The sequence below is a fragment of the Halichoerus grypus genome, chromosome 12, assembly GCF_964656455.1.
Source record: "Halichoerus grypus chromosome 12, mHalGry1.hap1.1, whole genome shotgun sequence".
Taxonomy (NCBI): Eukaryota; Metazoa; Chordata; class Mammalia; order Carnivora; family Phocidae; genus Halichoerus; species Halichoerus grypus.
Window position 1 is genome coordinate 27151346 of NC_135723.1, and position 16208 is coordinate 27167553.

Consider the following 16208-nt stretch of genomic DNA (forward strand, 5'->3'; position numbering starts at 1 on the left):
TCAACTAACCTTTGACAAAGCAGGAAAGAATGTCCAATGGAAAAGACAGTCTCTTCAACAAATGGTGTTGGGAAAATTGGACAGCCACATGCAGAAGAATGAAACTGGACCATTTCCTTACACCCCACACAAAGATAGACTCCAAATGGTTGAAAGACCTCAATGTGAGACAGGAGTCCATCCAAATCCTAAAGGAGAACACAGGCAGCAACGTCTTCGACCTCAGCCACAGCAACTTCTTTCTAGAAACATGGCCAAAGGCAAGGGAAGCAAGGGCAAAAATGAACTATTGGGACTTCATCAAGATAAAAAGCTTTTGCAAAGCAAAGGAAACAGTCCACAAAACCAAAAGACAACCGACAGAATGGGAGAAGATATTTGCAAATGACATATCAGATAAAGGGCTAGTATCCAAAATCTATAAAGAACTCATCAAACTCAACACCCAAAGCACAAAGAATCCAATCACGAAATAGGCAGAAGACATGAACAGACATTTTTCCAAAGAAGACATCCAAATGGCCAACAGACACATGAAAAGTGCTCAATATCACTCAGCATCAGGGAAATCCAAATCAAAACCTCAATGAGATACCACCTCACACCAGTCAGAATGGCTAAAATTAACAAGTCAGGAAATGACAGATGTTGGCGGGGATGCGGAGAAAGGGGAACCCTCCTACACTGTTGGTGGGAATGCAAGCTGGTGCAGCCACTCTGGAAAATAGTATGGAGGTTCCTCAAAAAGTTGAAAATAGAGCTACCATATGATCCAGCAATTGCACTACTGGGTATTTACCCCAAAGATACAAAAGTAGGGATCCGAAAGGGTACGTGCACCCCGATGTTTATAGCAGCAATGTCCACAATAGCCAAACTGTGGAAAGAGCCAAGATGTCCATCAACAGATGAATGGATAAAGAAGATGTGGTATATATATACAATGGAATATTATGCGGCCATCAAAAGGAATGAGATCTTGCCATTTGCAACGACGTGGATGGAACTGGAGGGTATTATGCTGAGCGAAATAAGTCAAACAGAGAAAGACATGTATGATATGACCTCACTGATATGAGGAATTCTTAATCTCAGGAAACAAACTGAGGGTTGCTGGAGTGGGGGGTGGGGTGGGAGGGATGGGGTAACTGCGTGATAGACACTGGGGAGGGTATGTGCTCTGGTAAGCGCTGTGAATTGTGCAAGACTGTTGAATCTCAGATCTGTACCTCTGAAACAAATAATGCAATATATGTTAAGAAAAAAAAAAAAAGAAGAATGTAGCAGGAGGGTAAGAATGAAGGGGGGGAAATCGGAGGGGTAGACGAACCATGAGAGATGATGGACTCTGAAAAACAAACTGAGGGTTCTAGAGGGGAGGGGGTTGGGAGGATGGGTTAGCCTGGTGATGGGTATTGAGGAGGGCACGTTCTGCATGGAGCACTGGGTGTTATGCACAAACAATGAATCATGGAACACTACATCTAAAACTAATGATGTAATGTATGGGGATTAACATAACAATAAAAAAATTTAAAATAAATAAATAAATAAAAAGGCAGACTGAACACTCACTATGCTTCAAAGATTGGCTAGGCAGGGCCAGCTGTTGTACCATTTCCAGGGTGTCGTTCACACTGTAGGGGAAATAAGTGGTCCCCCCTGGTGTGTGCGGTTCAGGCCAGAGGAGACCTGCCTCGTTACCCGCGTAAAGCGCTTGGCGACAGAGATGGATGGGATCCAACCTCTGTCTGCCACATGGCTAATGGAGTGCAGGGTATCCGAGTCAGTGCAGTGGATGGAGGTCTGGACAGGAGGCAGAGAGAGTTCAGATCCAGTGAAACACATGGCATTTCTACCCCGGAAGATGCCAATGATAATTTGTTAAAGATCGCATAAGCCCTAAGATTCATCATTACCTTGTTAGGTCCAACCAGTAATTCTGCTGATGCTATAGAACATTTTCTGAAAAATTCAACCTGCTAGGTCAGCTTGTTCTGTAAAGCCAGTCATCCTAGCATAATTCATTTTATCTTGAAATTTAATGTAAAACTTTTAATACTCACATCAAGATCATCCTTTGCATTGTAGTAGACAACTTCATTGCTCTATAAAAAAAAAGAAAAGAAGAGTGCTTTATTGATTTGAGTAAAAATGTAAAAATATACTGGATCCAGCACTGAACACATTTTATGCATATTTTAAATAATAAACCCCTCGTGATATTCCTCTCATAAAATACTCCATGAAGATCCATGAAGATTAGCCAATATTTTCTAAAAACATATTAAAACACTGTATCAGTGATATTGAAAAGTACATCTTGCATTGAGGAAAAAGTATATCAGCATAGGTCTGAGACCCATTTGTCAAGAAAAAATAAAGAATGCATGATGCAAAGAAATTATATATATACACACTCACAACACACACACACACACATACACACACAGACACACACACCCCTAAATCATGAAATTATGAACAGAATAATTCCAGAAAAATATAAGAATGTGGCTTGTTAATACTTTGCTGACACGTGACTTTTAAAATATATATATATATATATATATATCACATGTTGAAATTAGTAAGGAAAGGTGTATCTGGACAGTATTGGCAGAAATTTCCTCATGAGATTCAGAAAAGGGATCAAGAACAATTGAATTTAGACAGCGAAAGAATCAGATTATTTAACACACTAATATTATCATATTCTATCAAAGTGGTGAATGAGCATTGGCTCTTCAAGAATAAATGTATTCAGACACTTCTGCCAGCCCTCAGTGTTGCTGAAATACGCCATAACTATAAATTATGGATATAAATTGTGTTACAGAATGAAAATGGAAAGGAAAGAATGAACAAAATGATTGTCAAGGAATTTAAAAGTTTTATTCTTTGAGGCTTCAAGACTAGTTCTATGCACTGTTAAAATAATCCACTTATACTGATTTCCTTTTCCTATCTTCTCCTGACCTGATTGAAAATATAATCCATCTTTCATACGTCTTCAGTAGTAACTGGAGCACTATGCAAAAATAACATCAAAAACATGGATACTCTAAAATCCTATTAAAAGAAAATGCAATACACATTTTTTAAAAAGAAAATTACTCTAAAAAATTCAATAAATTAGTGCTTCTTAAAATATATACCACCTCCACTAGTTAGAAATCACTAGTTCTTCAAGACATTCTATGGCCCTTTGACTTTAGAATAAGCAATGAAGTTAAAGTCATTTCTTTTTGGCTTCTAAGTCTCAGCATATTAATGTACACTATACATCTTTAAGAATAAAACAGATCTTGTTGTATTTCTCAAACTTATTTGCTGCCGAATCTGCCTCCCTTTTTTAATTTGAGAAATATATCATGAGCCTGAAGTTCTATAAAAGATAGATTGCTCTAAGACCAAACTAAAAACTATATTAATAAATAATAGAACACATAACTCATAATAGTGAATGAAACCATGACTTTGAATTTATTTCATTTAGAATAAAGAGCTCTAAAAATTACCATTTAATTAATTCTTTTAAAAAGAATTAAGTTGCTAAAGAATTTTAACATGCATAAAAGTTCTACTTCCTGAAGCATTTCTTACAGCATTAATTTTGTAACAAAGTTAAAATACAAAATCAGAATTCATCACATACACAAAGCAAGAGAATCTTTTGAATCCACCAGAGTCCCAAATCTAATTACTAGTTTATTGATCCTTCTTGCAACTCTGAAATCTATACTTAGGAGACAATTTTCAACTTAGAATGTGGATTCCATCAAAAGATAAAATATTGAATAAGTTTATCTTCATTTTAGACTTTATTTCTGCCAACTCCTTCCTTATATTTACAGAACTGAAATGTAGAAAACAAGGTGAAACTGCATTAAATCTTAAGTGATTCAACATCATTATTTTCAACATTCATTAAAAATCTATATGCACACACTGCTGTGCCAAGAGAGACACAAAATAAGTTAAACGTAGCTATCCCTATCCTTTAGATAAAATAACAGATACAGATCAATTATATAAAACAACTAATATGTTTAGACTTACATTTGTACTAGAGCTAACGGACTAAATTGTTTAAATGTTTTTTCTTATATGTGACACAGGGTCACATATAACAAATAAAAAAGAGAATTTAATTAAACCTAAAATTAAGAGTATCACATACAGTGTCAAAAGAGTATAAAGTACAATAAAGAAATGCTAGTTTTAACTAAAACTAAGTATTTTGATTCTATTACAATAAAGTGTGCCTGAAATAAAAATAAAAATGAAGAAAAACTAAGTTTGAGAATTTTCCAAATGTTTTTCCTCTTGTTACTGCACTACACTTTATGTAAAATCCTATTACTTTTGTTCTAGAAACTCTATATTGCTTCTAAAACTTATTGAAAATGTGTATTGCAAAGTTTATTTAATTTTTATGCATTTGCACAAGGTCTTCTGGACTCCAGAAGACATAAGATCCCCAAAACTGATTTTTTTTTTCTAGTAAGTAAACTGGGGGAAAAAAAAAAAACCTTAGTCATAAAATTATACTGCATATACAACAACCATACTCATTGTAACTAGGGTATTTTATATTTCTACTTTTAAAAAGCTTTCTTTAGGGGCGCCTGGGTGGCTCAGTTGTTAAGTGTCTGTCTTTGGCTCAAGTCCTGATCCCAGGGTCCTGGGATCGAGCCCCGCATCGGGCTCCTTGCTCAGCGGGGAGCCTGCTTCTCCCTCTCCCTCTGCCTGATGCCTCTGTGCTTGTGCTCTCTCTCTCTTCCTCTCTCCCTGTCAAATAAATAAATAAAAATCTTTAAAAAAAAATAAAGTAGCTAATTAAATATGTGTTCTTAGACAGTTTGTCATGATTTAATAAGAGAACAAAGACCATAATGGAATTGCAATTGATTACATCCCCTGCCTTACAGCAAAATTTCCTCTTCACCAATACACGTGACATTGTCTTTGGCTTAGAAGCATTTTTTTTTTACCTAATTTTTTATAAATATACTTTCTCTAACCCTAAACTTTGCAGTGAGAGCATGCACATTTCATTTATTCCCTGATTTTACCTAACAGAAAAGCTCAAGTGATCCAATTCAGTAAGCATACATCTATGTAGGGCATCAGGATTTGGGGAAAGTGTCACTGCATTTAATTTGTCAACCAGCACACTTACCTGGCAGTATGACACTAAAATAAATGGCAAACATTCACAAAACATTTAATTTATATAAGCATATATAAATAATTTTTATATATAACTGACAGTTCCCCATGCTTTCTTGCAGAAAAGTATAATTATTTACTGTGGCTTTTGTTTGAAGAGTGGCTCAGAAAGAATTTTAAATATAAGCTTGAGGATAAGTCTAATTTGGTGAAGTCATAATTCTCTCTCCTATCACATTCATTTATAGCATCTCCTCTGCTATATACAAATATATGACATGTGTAGCTATGTTAAACTACATCAGTCTGAAATCGAATCGCTCAAAATATATCCAAACCCAATCCCAACAGGATTAGGATAAAAGACAATTCTCAGGAATAAAGGACAATTCACACTGAATCAGCCTAATTTTGATGTTCTGGTGTCTTACAGGAGTGACTGTCAGTTAATATTAACTCCGTGCTAAAAGAAAATTAGGAGACCAAATTGTATAAAAACAATTAAATGGCCTGAGGGGGGCAGAATTAAAAAGAGGAAGTATCAGCTGAATTCTTTCTTCCTTTACTGGGTCCCTGCCTCCATCCCACTAAGATTGTGTACAAGGAGAATTTTGGGTCTCCCAACCAACAGAGGGAGCCACACCTCACTCCTTCAACAAACTTTGGCAACCTCACTTTGTAGTGTTTGGGAGAAATAAAAATGAAGACTATCTATGCCCTGAGTATAAGAAGGAAGTTTCTCACCCCCCTGATACACAAGGGGCAGGAATATCAGAGTCAGTTGTTCTGACCTGCTATCATTGAAGAATATCTCATGTCATCCTTGGATGACATGACCACACAAACCAAAACTTTCTCAGGTTTCAAAATATGTGAGAGTGAAGAACTTCAGAGAGCTAAAATACGCCTCCTCTATTTACAATCAATTCAAGCGCGTGTGTATACGCATGTGTGTGTGTTTCTGATTCATTTACCTTTCCTATCGCTCAAACTTCCCTCAATCCCTCCTCCAGAAAATAAAGTTTAATATTTTAAAACGATGGCATATAAGCTAATTATCATAGGCACAGAATACAAAATTGAGTCATCTTGTTTCTCTTCTATACTTCTGGCTAGATGTTTTCTTTTTTTTTTTTTTAAAGATTTTATTTATTTATTTGACAGAGAGAGACACAGCAAGAGAGGGAACACAAGCAGGGGGAGTGGGAGAGGAAGAAGCAGGCTTCCCGCAGAGCAGGGAGCCCGATGGGGGGCTCGATCCCAGGACCCTGGGATCATGACCTGAGGCGAAGGCAGACGCTTAATGACTGAGCCACCCAGCGCCCCTGGCTAGATGTTTTCATGCAAATTATTAAACAACATCATTTTGGAAGGTATTTACACTCAAATACAAAGGTTTTTAGTGGATTTTAGGGTATTACATGCAGTTTGATAGGATAAAGCCAGCAACAGCCTCAAACTAGATTCAAGATTAGTGAAAACTTTAGAGAGCTATTTTTCATCATTTGAGCACCACCAGATGACAAGAACAAATTGTTTTGTTTCTGATTTTTAACCAAGTAGTTTAGTTATTATCTCCTCGAAACAAATTTACCCAAATGTTCCACGCTAATATAATACCGCTGCTTGCTGAAATTTAAAGCATCCCCTAGCAAGTTGAGAGATAAATTACTTCAGTTTCTCATTGTCTACTGGGAGTCAAAATTAAATCTGGGCAAAATAGACCATTCCATCTTAAAAACGTGTATTGTGAGTGACAGTCCCTTGAATGCCACTCTCCTATAAAAGTTGGCCTCTGATGAATAGAATGAATTTATGTTAAAAATCGGAAGCAGAAGTACAAAGCTTCCACATGGAAGTAAGATGGTGCCAAAGAAAAGATTTAAATATTGGAACTGAAAATCAGGATTTTATAGCCAACATCTGAAATATATGACACATTCAAAATTCAAATAGAGATTAACTTCCTGTCCAATTTACTAATTCTCTTTTCTTGGCTGTACACTTGACTGTGCACATGATCCATACCCTGACAAATCTGAGCAACCGTATTGTCTGCTAAAGTTGCTTTTTAAAAAATCCCATTCTTAATCGTTTATCACTCTTCAGTTTCAAAAATGGAAGTCAATCAGATGAATATTAAGAATACTCTTGTAAAAAAAAAAAAGGATATTCTTGTTATAAATGAGTTGTGTTAATGGTTCTTGCCCACCAAGATCCATACTGTTTAGCCCAAATCAGTTACAATGCAAATATTCTGATTAATATATCTTTGTAACAACGTGACCTGGTAAACCTACACACCACTGACCTCTGCTCAAGTCAATTAGGGTACATGGGATGCAATAATCATAGCACTGAAGCACTGTGTGAATAAAAGAACTTAGGAGCCTACTGTGTATGTGTCATTGTGTGTGCATGCATTTCGGGGGGGGGGGGTGGTTGAATGTGAGCAAATCTTCCCAAAGATAGCTGAGAGTGGTTGACACAGTAGGTTAAAGACAGGGGCTTTTGAAAAAAAAATTTTTTTTAAAGATCTTATTTATTTGAGAGAGAGCATGAGCAGGGGGGAGGGGGACAGGGGGAGCGGGAGAAACACACTCCCACCTGAGAAGGGAGCCTGACACTGGGCTCAAGAGGCGGGGCTCGATCCCAGGACTCCAGGATCATGACCTGAGCAGAAGGCAGACTCTTAACCGACTCATTGGACACATGAGCACGTTACTGGTGAAAATAAAAAGGAAAACTAAAGATGAGCACATTCCATCTGGAGATCAGTGTCAGCAGATTACTGGACTGAAGGCATGAGAAAAACCTACATTCACATCATATGACGAGAGACAATAAAAAAGACAACTGATGTCAAGTGTCTAGCACAGTGCCTGGCGTGCAATATGTGCCCTGTATGTTATCAACTATTATTTTATATATTGAAAAAGAAAAACCAGGAATATCCATAGAAGTTATCTATTAGCTTTAGCTTGTAGTTATATATGAACTAAAGTAAACTGTTACCACTTACTTTTCTTAGACTAGTTAGTATGCTGTGAGTCTATTTAATTCATTTAAAGTCCTTTCTTCAAGGATTCCACGTAGCAGACTGGAGAAGAAATGTGATTACTAGTTGCTGTTATTGTTTTTAATCTGATATTTTAAATGAGGTAATTTATTTAAAAAGTCTAATATAGGGATGCCTGGCTGGCTCAGTTGGAAGAGCATGCAACTCTTGATCTCACGGTTGTGAGTTCAAGCCCCATGTTGGGTGTAGAGACTACTTAAAAAAAATTAAAAATAAGTCTAATACAGATGGTAATGTGTGATGGTTTTGTTTGCATCCTGTCCATTAAATGTGTTACTGTCCTTCAAATTTTTCTGTGATTCTAAATACTCTTTCCAACCCCACATCTCCTTTACATCTCCATCCTCATATGCTCCTGCCTGGAAAAATTCCAACTCTGTATTAAACCAGAAGTTTGTGCATCCTAACACCCAAACTGTGGCATCTTGCTGAAGAAAATTGTATAAATGCTCTTGCACAGAGTAAGTCAACGGTTCTCATGTTTTAACAACTATAGTAAACATGAGGATTTGCTTTGTTTGGTAGTTGTTTTTGTGCGTGTGTTTGGTTTTTTTTTCCTATTCAGAAACTCTACTGTCTTTGGGGAACCATTTCTTCCAATCATGTGATTCAGTTGTCGGCAAATTATACTAGCCCACTTCTCTGACCAGAGAAACTCAAGAGGTGATGAAATCTATACAATAATAGTATCTCATTTCCCTATTTCTTTCTTAGGAAGATTCTATTTTTCCAGGAGTACTTATGGTTGCAAAAGCTGAAATGCTTAAAGTCTGAATCCTGATGTGACGAAGGCTATTTCTATCCGTTTGCTCTCACTTATATAGAACCAGTAATTTATTATTTATTATTTTTTTTCTTAAACTAGTTAGGATGTGTTTTCTAACTTCTACAACTGATACTACTTATACAATACCAAACTCCCTACAATGAGGGTTTTTTTTTCCCCCCATTCTATTTTTCTGTGACTAACAGTCAATACTATATGCTTAACTGACTGAGCCATCCAGACTCCCCAAATATAACAATTTCTTTTAGAGCGCCTGCGTGGCTCAGTTGGTTAAGCGTCTGCCTTCGTCTCAGGTCATGATCCCGGTCCTGGGATTGAGTCCTGCATCGGGCTCCCTGCTCAGTGCAGAGCCTGCTTCTCCCTCTGCCTGATGCTCCCCCTGCTTGTGCTCTCTCTCTCTCTCTGTCAAATAAATTAAATCTTAAAAAAAAATTTCTATTAAAGAAGATGGAAGTGTAATACTATTGCTAAGATGGTGTTCAATGATTATAACAGAAAAATACAGATAATCTATTCTTTCTCTGAACTCTCAGCATTCATTCATAAGAAATAAATACTTAGCCTTATACATATGCCAAACTTCATGTCAGAAATCTAAATACATGTGCTTTTTTAGATTGATTGTTAAAAATAAACTAGTGAGATATAACCAATAAAGAGTGTCTAATAATCTTTGAGACATATTCCTTTGTCTTATCTGTTCTTTTAACGTGCCTTATAATCTGTTTTAAAATGTGAATTTAATTTAATACTACTTTTTTTTAGCTTAATGGAAGAAGAAAGAACTGGAAAATCACTTTGGCCTTTTTAAAGCTTACTTCTACTTTTAGCAAATAACATTTTACATTTATTCATCAAGTAACTGCTATTATATATTTGTAATATTATAGTTGCTGTGTTTTTGAAGTTTCCATCATGTTGCTAGTAAATTGAAGAATTCCTTAGTAACTGCCCCAGCACATTAACCAATCAATGAGCCAAAGTCCTCTAAGAAGAGTCATCACAGCAAAAGATAATAGACCCAGGTGTCTTTGCTATAGTTAATTACCTAGTTACAAAGACGCTCAAGTACTCCATCCCCAAGCCATACTATGAGGCTAGCGACACAACTGGAAAGATCACCCTACATGAAAAAAAAAATTGTAATATTCACCAAAGGAAATGTTCATCACTTCTGCATAAAAGAAATTTAAAAATAAATTGAGATAAAAAAGAGAGAAGACTAAATTCTTTTGATTTGAGTAGAGACAGCATTCTATTATGTGTCTATTCAATGCTTGCACAATGTCTACAATGTTGTATGAACTACTACTGAATAGACAGATGAATGAATAAATGAGTACCATAAGCCTAGATGGAACTATTAGAAATTCTAGACTAAAAATAACAACAAACACACACAAACGTACCTATGTGCACACACACAATGCATCAGAGTAGAGAAAAAGTATGTAGCTTTAAAAAAGTTCCAAATAAGCCAAAATGTACACCATTTTCACTCTAAAAGAAATCAAAGAGGAATTCCAATCGGACTGTGATTTCAGAGTTCCTTGGTTGTTGAAATTTAAAGATCAATTCCTATTAAACACTAAAAGCTATAGCAATTTATTTCTTCATCTGATAAACTTTAATAAGAATCTGCCTGTAAGGTTTTTTTTTTAGTGCTCCAAATAAAATTGATAAATATATGATTTAAACTGCAGGAGAAAAGCAAAAGTAGAATATGAGAAGATAAATATATTATTTTCTTCAGCTACCAAATCCCCCAGGAAACTCAGCCCAGAATTGGACAAACACATCTATAATGCTGAGGAACTTGCTTTAATCTCCTTTAATCTATAAGTCTAATGAAGCTTTGGGTATAATCATCTAAAACATTAAAACTTAATCCACCAACATAGTCTATTTTCTATGCTTCTTCCTATTGACTTTGATAATCCACAGATTCTCTTGACTCATGATCAAAGTTAACAGCACTTGATCATAACAATATATGATGTCCTAGTAATAGAGTCATGTTAATTTGTCCAATTGTAATATTAGCACTGCCTTTTCAAATTATCATTATCGACTTCAGCAAATTATCATACCAACACAAGACTTACACTATGACCAATGAATTACTGAGCATAAAATAATCTGGTCAAAATCAGAGCTTTGAAGAACATTAAACCAATAACCATTATATCAATTTAGTTTATCTTTCATTGGGGTTAAGGGACTATATGGGATGGGAAAGAAGGAGGAGAAGAGATTTTGATTATGTGTGCATTACATGAAAGGCATTTACGTATATCATTAAATGTTATAAAATTTCCTGAACAGGGGTGTCTGGGTGGCTCAGTCAGTTAAGCGTCTGACTCTTGATTTCAGGTCAGGTCATGATCTCGGGTTCCTGGGACTGAGTCCCGTGTCCGGCTCTGCACTGGGCTTGGAGTCTGCTTAAGATTCTCTCCCTCTCCTCTCTCTGCCCCTCCTCCCTGGCTTGTGGGCCCACACATGTGCGTGTGCTCTCTCTCTCTAAAGTAGTAGTAATAATAATAATAATCCCTGAATATATCATAGATATGATCTTATTGAAAATAATAAATCGATAAAAACGTAATTAGCCTTATATCATGGTATCACTTTGCTTGTTGGATTTCCCTTCCTCCTCTCCATCCCAACTCCCCACTATGGAGAGAATCAGTTTGGCACTCTAAGGTGAAAAGTGGGGCTGATATAAATACATCATTGTTCAGCCTGGGTTTTTTATTAGGTTTAAGTTCCTATCAGGGAGGCAATAGTCTTAAAAGCCAGTTTTATTAGAGAAGAGATTTCTAAATTTAAAAAATAGATAACTTTATATAGAAAGACAAAACTAGAAATTCTAAACAATAAGCGAGAGTTAGAACACAGCATATGGAATAGGGGGTGTTCCTTCCCATGAGCAAATAATCGCTGAGACTTTCCTGAGTTGGGTTGGAAGAGCACAGAGAGCGCGCAGACGGAAATATACATGGCCTAGCTCCTCTTACGGGCAGAAAACAATAAGAAAGGAAAGAGGCATTTGGGAGAAATTTTAGAGGAGAGGGAAAAATGCCACCTTTCCTATTTGGAATTCTGGAATAATGCCTTTTCACACCTTGTGTATGGCCACAAAGCTTTTCTTGTGCAAAATCTTCCCCCACTTTCCCACTTCAAATCACAGTTAGGTACCGCTGTTAATACCTCTCATAGCACCTTCTGACATTTTCCTCCTCTGTAAATCAGGGAGAACAACAGTAAGTAGGAAACTCACTGGTTTGTTGTGTGGAATTAATGAGTGAAAGTCAGATCCAAAGATCAGCTAAACCCCCTTCCTCAATCCTTGTACTTATCACACTATATTGTGTTCACTCATCTGAGCCTTGTAAGGGGAGAGACAAAATCTTGATCATCTTTGTGCTCAATGCCTGGCCGGAGGTCCGTCAAAAGTTACGTGCCAACAACTGAACTGAACAAGCCTGCCTTCCTCACAGACTTGTTGAATGACCTGCTTAATGATCTTTATCCTCCACAGACAAGGTCTTTGAGAACAGGTTTCCACCCCTACCTTCAGTTTGGTTCCCAGAAGCAGACACTCGAGGATTTAAACACAGATAATCAATGTGAGAGGTGACCCCAGGACATACTAATAGGACAGTGGAGAAGTGAGATATGGAGACAAAGGATTTCAAAGTGAGGTGTATTAAAGAGCACGTGGGCAACCAGGGCTCAGAGGCTCTGGGAACCACTGTTGATCAAGGGTAGTATTCACCAATACCGGTCATCATTGCTTGAAGGTGTTCATTTCTGCAAATTTCTGTCCCCACTGAGGGCACTGAAGCAAAGATTTGCAGATGCTTGAATAGAAAGCTACAAAGTGTGTGTGTGTGTGTGTGTGTGTGTGTGTGTGTGTGCTGAGAAGATGTGGGCAGGGAATCAACATCTATTATAGGCACATAAAGAGTGTTGTAGAAATATTTACTGAGCACATGGCTAAATCAACAAATGGCTTTAAGCACTGACTAGTTAGCAGTGTGACTTCTTAGGCTTTGGTTCCTCAACTACAAAATGATGACTCAGTTGATAAATATGGTCTCTAGAATCCTTCCACCTATATATTTTGATATTTCCACTAAATGTTTTGTTTTAGATCACACAAGAAGATCCAATAGCTGTGTTCATCTATTTCTTTCAGTGAGCCTTTGATTACTTCCTCTTCTCCTCTGAAAACTCAACAGAATTTAAAGAGATATCTTTCAGTTCTGAAAAACAAAGGCAAAGCTTATTCTTTTTATTTCACTTGAAATTCCTCTAACATATTTCTTCAGAAATATGTACAAGAAGCTCTACATCATTATTTTTCTTTATATCTTGAAAGATCAAGTCAAAGTATATTCATTTATCCCTGAAAAATAATTAACTGTTTTTCTGAGGATGGATGTGTTGAGATAGAAACATTCCCCAAAATAGCTCGAATGAACCTCTTTAAGCTGTAATATGAAAAAAATCAAACCCCTTTACTCCTACCAAACAACAACCTGGCAATCTCTCCTTTATAGCATAAATTAACTGTTCTAGATCAACCGCTGCTACCTTTCATTAATATAATGAAATACCATTCATGTATGTTTAACTAAAGTCAAAAGCACAGGTTTTTCTAGGGGATAGATTACAGTTTAAATCTGTACTACCTCTCTGTGAAGATAGCTTCACTAACAGTACAAAGAAAGGAAGGCTGTTGCAGAAGAAATGAATAGAATAATTTCTGACATTTTAGAAACCTCCATTCCAGCTGAATAATACAGAATTGCTTTGGAAACAAACAAATTGCTACCAGCCTATACTTCATTAGCCTAGTTTTAGTAATGGTATTTAATTAAGTTGTATTTCATATAGCTTTATTTCAATTCAAACTGTTCACTCAGATATAACTGTCTCTAATTAAAACATGCATAATTGTTAAAGTGTTAATTTATGAAAGCCACAATCCAAAAGATTCTCAACATACTCCTAGTTGCATTTGGTCTGTTGTCCAAAATTTTTAAAAAGACGGACAGAGAAAGGAAATTCTGTGGATCAGGCTTCTTCCCTCAGACATACTTTTACACATTATTCATTTTAATTTTCATAATGTGTCATTTTTTAAGGAAATGTAATCTTTTTTCTTGAGAGTATTAAAGATATGCTTAAAAATATTACAGAGCTGTACCAAGCAGAGGCAACATGATGTAATACAAATAACAACTTAAAAAATCTGAATTCTAGGGCCGCCTGGGTGGCTCAATCGTTAAGCATCTGCCTTTGGCTCAGGTCATGATCCCAGGGTCCTGGGATGAAGCTCCGCATCGGGCTCCCTGCTCAGTGGGAAGCCTGCTTCTCCCTCTCTCACTCCCCCGGCTTGTATTCCCTCTCTCGCTGTGTCTCTCTCTGTCAAATAAATAAATAAATAATCTTAAAAAAATCTGAATTCTATTCTTCAGTTCAATTATTAATTTGATGTGGCACACACATTAATCAATCCAAAGTTGTTTGTCGTCTAATATCACCTGGACAAAGAACTCCAACTTCAAAGGGTAGCATGATAATGTAATAATTTAACTGAAAGAACTTATAAATTTTGAACATATATATGTAATTAATATTATTATCTAGTAGTCAAATTATATTTAGACTGTTTTATACAATTATAACCAAGGCCATTATTTAAGTACCCAGAAAATATTTGTTTCAGTGATATAATTATACAAAAAATAGAATAAGAGAAAGTTGAAATATCAAATAAAATTTTCCTAAAACAAACAAACAAACAAAAAAAGGCATTTATCTTGGCTAAGTATAAGTAATGAAATTTAGATAGTTTCAAACAAGAAATTGAGGACAAAGGAAGATTGATGAGCTAAAGAACTTGCCTAAATGAAGATATTTCAATCACAAGAGGCTGGTGTCACTTCAGTGGAAAGCAAAAATCCTGCAGAGAAGCCAAGCCAATTATAGAGTTGTCTAGATTTTAAACTATGCTTCCAGATGTGTTACTGAACAAAGGAGCACATCAACATACTCATCGTTTGATCATACTGGCTTCTTTCCTAATGCATGAGAAAATCAGTATGAAAAATATTTTACATTTAAAGAATCAAGAAATTTCAAAGTCAATATCCAGGTGAGAAGTGGGAAGAGAAGGTATTAGCAGCCAATTAACCTTTACAGACATAATTTCCTTTCTACAAAATTAGAAGGCTGTGTTTTTTCCACCAATCTGTTGTATATTTTGGCCACTTTCATGGATTATTTGTTTGGTAAAAACATAGCAGCTCTAGAAACATCCAAGAAGAACAAGTAAACTAAAAGCAGTGCAAGTGAAATTATCATATTTTACATGTTAAAGGTAAATTTTTCAAACAGTATACAACAGGGTATGAGAGAAACCTAAAAATGATTAATCAAGGCTGGTAAGTATTAATATACATAACGTCCTTTCCAGTCCCCATCAAGTAAATGATACAAAAATCACAGTTATGTAACTGACCTAGTATTGATTACAAACTGCTTAGGATTCCTCAGAAAAAGAAATCATAGCTCAACAAATAGAAAAAGTTGAGGAAAGCTTGGGCTAAGAATTTTTAGGTATGAGCTTTAGAAAATGTTAGTGCTTTAGCACTACAAGATAAAATAGAGATCAGAGGACACCCAATTAAATGTGAATTTTGGATAGTGACATTTTTAGTAAAAAGTATGTTTCAAACCCATGCGAAAGATATATTTATTGTTTATCTGAAATTCAAATGTAATCAGGCACCCTGTATATTATGTACTAAATCTAGAACCCTAATTTGTAAGATACTATTATATCACTTAACTATATTTCATATTATTTCCATTTTATTATTTTTCCAACAATTTTAAAATTAAATATTGTTGCAGGAATGTTTTGAAAGGGACAGAGATGCTGTATCATTGAATACTAGAAATTAAATCTGGAACAAGCATCTCAAAGAAGTGACATCAAAATTACAAACTGCTCCAGCCTTTAGAAAACTTAACTACCTAGAAAATCCAAGGATTATTTGTTTTGCCAAGTTGGAATAAATCTTTAGGCAAATGCATTTTATGCTTCAATGATATTTCCAATTTTACATATAGAATTATCTGGCATTGTTCATT

General features: G+C 35.8%; 1 protein-coding gene across 2 annotated transcripts in view; it reads right to left on the reverse strand.

The window, feature by feature from the left end:
• Positions 1-16208, reverse strand: part of CACNA2D1 (calcium voltage-gated channel auxiliary subunit alpha2delta 1) — a 512722-nt gene that overhangs the window by 211057 nt on the left and 285457 nt on the right. For both annotated transcript variants that reach the window (XM_078060091.1, XM_078060090.1), the window contains exon 5: positions 2067-2108. In XM_078060091.1, coding sequence (XP_077916217.1) covers positions 2067-2108 — 42 coding nt within the window. The remainder of the gene's footprint in view (positions 1-2066; positions 2109-16208) is intronic.